The sequence below is a fragment of the Pipistrellus kuhlii genome, unplaced genomic scaffold, assembly GCF_014108245.1.
Source record: "Pipistrellus kuhlii isolate mPipKuh1 unplaced genomic scaffold, mPipKuh1.p scaffold_m20_p_12, whole genome shotgun sequence".
NCBI classification, from domain to species: domain Eukaryota; kingdom Metazoa; phylum Chordata; class Mammalia; order Chiroptera; family Vespertilionidae; genus Pipistrellus; species Pipistrellus kuhlii.
The window spans coordinates 5,750,373-5,757,676 of NW_023425427.1; the positions used below are offsets into that span (position 1 = coordinate 5,750,373).

At 38.5% G+C, this 7,304-nt stretch overlaps 1 protein-coding gene across 1 annotated transcript; it reads right to left on the reverse strand.

The window, feature by feature from the left end:
- Positions 1-366: 366 nt before the first annotated feature.
- Positions 367-1,311, reverse strand: LOC118716137 (olfactory receptor 1L8-like). The gene has a single exon (XM_036432925.1). The coding sequence runs from the start codon at positions 1,309-1,311 to the stop codon at positions 367-369; it is 945 nt and encodes a 314-aa protein (XP_036288818.1).
- Positions 1,312-7,304: the final 5,993 nt, after the last annotated feature.

Below are 7,304 nucleotides of genomic sequence, written 5' to 3' on the forward strand. Positions count from 1 at the left end.
GCAAAGGCATTCAACATCTATACATTAAGTAATGATTTTCAGCAATATATTGAAATGTGAAGGGCTTTGGAGGATGACTTAATAAAAAAAGAAATTTGTTTAGGAAATATTTGGAGGAAAAGAATTATAACAGTATTTGGAAGATGAGAAAGTGAAGAATCTACTTTGTAGGGAAGTGGAGGAATAGTGAGGAAGGGTATCATATAAGCAGAGGCAGGGCCAATTGGTGGAGCTGTCATCAATGGATGTAAGTGCCCTCAATAGCCTTGTCTCACATGGTTTAAAGGTTCTAACCTTCAACAATATAACTGTTCATCAAGAGCCAGTAGAAGCCAGATCCAAATGGAGCAGATTCCAGTGGGTTTGTCAGGAGGGAGCTGCCTGGGCTATTCTCTTGCCCATCAGCTTCCTCAGGCCCTGTTTCAGGTCTTTGTTTCTCAGGCTGTAGATAAAAGGATTTAGCATGGAGGTCAAAACCGTGTAGACAATTGTTGCGATGTGGTCCTGGGCAGAGTAGGTGGAGAGGGGCTGTAAGTAGATATAAAAGATGCTTCCATAAAAGAGTGTTACCGCAGTGAGGTGAGAACCACAAGTGGAGAAGGCTTTGTATTTTCCAGCTGCTGAGGGGATTTTGAGCACTGTGATGAGGATTCGCATGTAAGAGAAAGTAATGAATAGAAAAGGGGTCACCAAAACAATAGGCCCCTCTGTCATTATCACAATTTCATTGATAAATGTGGAGGAGCAAGACAATTTCATCAGGGGACTAAGGTCACAGAGGAAGTGATGGATAACATTGGAGTCACAGAAGGTGAGATGATTCAGCAGAAGTGTGTGTAAAAGAGAGTGCATGTGTGTAAATGAGCAGGAAAAGGCCACCAGCAGAACACAGCGGTGATGGCTCATGGTGGTGACATAGTGGAAGGGGTCACAGATGGCCACATAGCGGTCAAAGGCCATGACTGCTAGGAGGAAGCTGTCGGTGTTGCCCAAAGCATAAATAAAATACATCTGAGTTAGACACCCAGCATAAGAGATTGTCTTTTCTAATAGAAAGCTAACTAGCATCCTGGGGACAATGGTTGTTGCGAAGCAAATATCAGTGAAAGACAGGAAAGTCAAAAAGAAATACATGGGGGTCTGGAGTTGGGGATCAGAGCGGATGGCCAAAATAATGAGTAAGTTCCCTGTTAGAGTGATCAGGTATATGATGAGGAACAGAATAAAGAGTGGCTTCTGGTCTTCGGGCCGGGAGGACAGTCCCAGGAGAATGAACTCGGAGACACTGCTGGTTTGGTTGACTCTTTCCATTGACTTGGGTTTAGTTTTATATAGAAGTTTTGTTATTTAACATGCTCTGATTCCATAACCCAAATCTTGAGGACCCAGAAAAGTCTTTGCTTCCTCTATTTAATCACAATTAGCTGCTGTGCAGGAACAGCTTGTCAACCTCATAGTTCTTGATGTGGTCCTCCCTTTCCAAGTCCATGAGCATCACAAAGTCTTGATACAGAAAGCTGGAGGGAAAGAATGAGAGTTTTCCTTTAAAAATCATCAGAGATGGAACTCTCTGATTCAAGTTCATTAATTCCTATTCTTTCCTTGTGGGGACATAGCAGTAAAAACAAATCCTTGCTTTGGTGTAGTTTATGTTCTAGTTGGAAAGATAGATGATCAACAAACAAAATACAGGATATAACATAAAGTAGGGATAAAATCTGTGAAAAAATAAAGCAGTATTTGAAGGAATGGAGATGGATGGGGAGTATTGATGCAGATGTTTTAGATAGAAAAGTCACAGGACACTCAGTCCCTATCAAAGAAAATTTAAGTGTGTCTTGGAAAAAAAAACAAGGGTTTGCCAAAATAACCTACTGGGCAAATTTAAGGGGGAATTTTGGGCCCAGTTCAATAAAATGTTGATTTTTTACTTCTCTGGGTACAGAGTGAGAGGTTCAGATTCTGTAACTCATAGCAATCTATCATCATCAGTCTGTGTATGTCTCCTTTTTTTTGTCAATTGTTTTCCTTTCTTTAACCTCCTGTCCTAAATCACATTTATACAGAATGGGCATCAATTGTTGAGTATTCCAGTCAGGTTTTAAAGTTCATCTTTCATATATGTATCTAAAAATATCTACGAAAAACATGTTAATTTTTAAGCTACAGTATATTTTTTCATAGCTACCTAGATAGACATCAAAATGGTCTCTGTTTCTTGATACTACAAAAACTCTGCAATGGGAGATTGGTATCAGTGAAGTGTTTTAAATCAATTTTTAGAGTTAGCGTATTCATCCATACCTTGTGAATAGCCATATTACATAGGGAATTTCCAATATTTTGAGACATTATTTATATATTCTCGGTTACCATAAAAATTTCTACAGTGAACAAATTCTATCACTAAAGTGTTTAAAATAATTGATTTAGGATAGCATATTCTTTTACACATTTTGAATGGGGCACATTACACTGAAATTTTCATGCATTTAAAAACACCTCATATAGTATATCATAATTGATATATTAATATATTAATTCATTTAAAATTGATATATTAATATATTAACTCATTTAACAGTTAAAGGCTGTAATTTTATTAACAATGTAGTGATAGCTAATAATACTAATTAAATATTTGAAAGTTGCTGAGAGACTACAACAAAGCAAAAAAAAAAAGCTTTAGTAGTTGCAAGATACTAAACATCTTTAGACTCAGTTTCTTACTGTATGATACTGGACACAGATATCCACATTCTCATGAGAACCTACTAAGATAATGCATTTAAAGCACTTAGAGAGAGAGAGAAGCATATTGGAAACACTCAGGAGAAGCTGTTGATTCTCATCAGTCCCAGCATCACCTTCCCTCTCAGGATTCCTGATGTTCTCAAAATCAATGAAATTGCACGCTTAAAATATCATACCCTTCACTGCCAAATCATCAGACTAATTTCATGATTTTTTGTAAGATTTTACATAAGGAATATTTGTTTATGCATTGAATGATTTGAGTGAATCTATAATAAAATTAATAATAATGACCAGTATTTATTGAAAATTTATTACATGCAAACAAGCTTATGCTAAGCATCTCATTAAATCCATGATGAGGGATTATGAGGCATGTGTTGTTATCAGATGAGGCTACAGAGGTTACAGAGGTGAAGTGCTCTGCTCAAGATCACTAAGGAAGTGAGCAGCAATCAAACTTGAACCCCAAGTTGACTCACTCTAAAGCTCATGCTTGTAAACCTGCTGATCCACCTCCTTGTGTTTTGGTGTCTATGTTGTTTTCACTGTGGTCATTTCTCCATGAACTACTCTTCCATCCCCCTTAACTGACAATCTTTCAACTCCCATGTTCAGAATCTGTGCCTGTAGTTGTAGGGGAAGTGACCTATGTTTCTGTGTTGTACAGATGGTGGAATTTGAAAATTTGAATATCCATGATTAACTGGCCAAAACTGGGTGGAAAAAATTGGCCAGGCATGGGGTGTGTCTAGTGTATGGAGTTATGGTCTTACACTGGACAGTGCCCTGGATTTACTACAAAAAAATGGGGGAGGGAGGTCACCTATCTACTAGCTGATGCCTGTTGTTTTATGACTAGCGAGGGAGAGTTCATGTCTGAAAATCAGTTTGTCAAACCCAGGTCAGTTCACAAATGGATCAATTGTGAAAGGGCTGCCTGGGGAATGCAAGAAAATAGCAGAGATTTGGGTTAATTAATGAAGTTGAACACTCCGATTGTAGATATGAGGATCACCCATCTGATGACTAAGAAAAAGGGAAGAAGGTCTTAGATTCGAGAATGAGAAAGAACAGTTCTAAAAGCACTAGTGAGTGGAAGAGCGGAGAATACAATAGTTTTTTGTTTTGTTTTAATATACTGATGGGGTTTTGCTTCCACTGAAAGGTACAGTGTAGATGGACTAGACATGCAACCGGATGGACTTAAAATCTAAAGCCAGATGGAAACTTTAGTTGCACCCTATGGCTTCTTAATCCGTGAAATATTTGAAACTTTCAGGGAGGAAAGAATAGGCACCAAAGTGAATACTGAGCAGCCAGTTTCCTGAAGCTCACCTCCATATCGATGCTTTTCTTTGCTTCCTGGTCCAGAAGCTGATCTGGACCAAGTCTGCTAATCAGCTCCGAGTCTGCTCTCAGCCAAAGTACAGCTCCTTTATGTTTCTCCCTTGAAATCCTGAGCTGATTAACCCAGAGAAAAACAGGAAAGGAGGGAGAAGCTGAGGAACTACTTTAAAGGGTAACACGGTTCCATTCCAACCTCCATTTCTTTCCTAAAGTCTGGGCCGCAGAATGTGGCTGCTTCTTCCCGCTCCACACCTCAGAAGGCAGAGATGCCCTCATTCAATGACAAGGACTGTTCACTCAGCTTCTTATGAGCTTGAGCTCCATTCTACTGGTCTCCAGGACTCCTGCTAGGGGAGGGAGTTGTGCTGTGAGGATCTCTCAGGGGAGTTTCTCCTGTGACCTCTTAGGCAGAATAAGCAGACAGGGAATCACAGTTAGCAGAGCTGACTCCAAAGAGGAAAGGGGACCCCTGGGGCTTCCTGTTTAGATATTGGGGCTAATCTCAGAGTTTCTTAACTTCTTAACATCTCAAGGGCATGCTTCACTTTCCCCAACTATAGGCTGGTTAGCAAGGGCGTGCAGATATTTATGTGGGTGAATATTTTTAATGTTTGGAGTTTCTGATGAGGACTGAGGTGTATTCTAGAATTGGGCAGGTCATAGGTCAATAAAGAGGGATTGCAGTATTCAGGGGACTCAGTGAGGGTAGATCAGTGGTGGGTATGTATGCCCCAGTGACTGGGCAGGCACATGGATTAGACTTTCTAAATTGGATTAGGGTAATTTATGTATGTTTAAAGCACATGGTCAGGCAAAGGATAGTGTCATATATAGCGAAGGGGCTTTGGAAAACTAATATATCTTCAGAGTTTAGGCACGGAGCAGTGTTTTGAGGGTTAGAGTATTGGAAAGGAGATATTTATTAGAATGCTGGCCTTGCCAGTTAGTTGCTTTTAATATGTTACTTAATCTCTATAAGCCTCAGTTTCTTCATCCAAAAAATGAGGATAACAACTATTCCTGGCACTGAAACCAGACAGATTTCATTTTGAATTGTGTATAGAGAGTATCGTGTTATCTGGTGAACAGCATTCACAACATTTTATAGGAAATACAAGCACACTTTTCTAGAGCTATCAGTGTAAACCACTATCTCACAAAATACATGTGCCTTTTTCCTCAGTCTTGAGTTTAATTTTTAAATGTTAACCTACATCTGAAAAGTAAGTACTACAGAGACAGAAAGCCCTGGGTCTGAGCTTAAAATGTATTTGAATGCCTCCTCCACTTACTCTTCCTTCTTCCCACTCATTCAATCAACAAATATTTATTCATTTATTTACAATTTTGTTGAGGTAGAATTGACATATAACATTAAGTTTAAGGTGTATAATTCAATGATTTGATAATATATATATTGCAAAATGGTTGCCACAATAATGTCAGTTAGCATATCTATCCCCTCACATATTAAAATTTCCTTTTTGGGGTGAGAACTTTTAAAATCTACTCTCTAGCCCTAACTGGTTTGGCTCAGTGGATAGAGCATCGGCCTGCAGACTGAAGGGTCCCAGGTTCGATTCCAGTCAAAGGCATGTATTGTACCTTGGTTGCGGGCATATCCCCATTAGGGAGTGTGCAGGAGGCAGCTGATCAATGTTTCTAACTCTCTATCTCTCTCCTTTCCTCTCTGTAAAAAATCAATAAAAAATATTTTAAAAAAGAAAAAAAATCTACTCTCAAAGCATCTTTTCAACTACACAATACAGTCTTATAGTTACTGCATTCACTATCCTATAAATTATGTTACAATAAGAACTTACTCATCTTATACCTGTAAGTTTGTGCTCTTTTATCACTTTCACCCAGTTCTCCCATCCTCACTCCTTGCTCCTGGCAACCACCAATCTACTCTCTGTTTCTATGAGTTCTGTGTGTGTGTGTGTGTGTGTGTGTGTGTGTGTGTTTTAAGATTCCACATGTAAATGAGATTATATAGTATTTGTCTTCTCTGACTTATTTCATTTATATCCTAGAGGTCCATCTATGTTATTGCAAATAACAAGACTTCCTTCTTTTTAATGGCTGAAATAGATGATAGAAAAATAGATCTATGTATATGCCACATTTTCTTTACCCATTCACCTGTTGATGAACATTTAGGTTGTTTTCTTGTTTTGGCTATTTAAATAAAGCTGCAATGAACATATGGGGTAGAGATATCTCTTCAAGATAGTGATTTTACTTCCTTTGGATATATACCCAAAAGGGGATTACTGGGTCAGTTCTATTTTTAATTATTTGAAGAGTCTTCAAACTGCTCTTCAAATTGTAGAGGCAGCGATTTACATTCTCACTAATAGTGCACAAGTTTCTATTTCTTTTTAAAAAAATATATATTTTATTGATTTTGTATAGAGGAAGGGAGATAGAGAGCTAGAAACATCGATGAGAGAAAGTCATCGATCAGCTGCCTCTTGCACACACCCCCCCCCCCCCCACTGGGGATATGCCTGCAACCAAGGTACATGCCCTTGACTGGAATCGAACCTGGGACCCTTCAGTCCCCAAGCCGATGCTCTATCCATTGAGCCAAACTGGTTTCGGCAGTTCTAATTCTTAAAAAAAAAAAAAAATAAATAAATAAATATATATATATATATATATATATATATATATATATATATATATATGTATATGTATATAAAATAGATTTTTCACAGAGAGGAAGGGAGAGGGATAGATAGCTAGAAACATCAATGAGAGAGAATTATCGACCAGCTGCCTCCTGCACACCCCCCATCAGAGATGTGCCTGCAACCAATGTATTATACATGCCCTTGACGGGAATCGAACCTGGGACCCTTCAGTCCGCAGACCAACGCTCTATCCACTGAGCCAAACTGGTTTCGGCAAGGGTTCTTATTTCTTCACATCCTTGCCAGCACTTATCTCTTGTCTTTTTTATGCTAGCCATTCTATCAGGCAAGAGGTAATATCTCATGGTGGTATTGATGTGCATTTACCTGATGATTAATGATGATGAATATCTTTTCATGTACCTGTTGGCCATTTGAATATCCACTTTGGAAAAATATGTTCAGGTCCTCTGCCTATCTTTTAATTGGATTGTTTGGGAGGGGTATTAAGATCTATTAATTCTTCATATATTTTGGGTGCCAACCTCTTATCAAATATAT

Coding starts and splice junctions, on each gene's coding strand:
- LOC118716137 (XM_036432925.1), bottom strand. CDS start 1,311: ATGGAAAGAGTCAACCAAACCAGCAGTGTCTCCGAGTTCATTCTCCTG.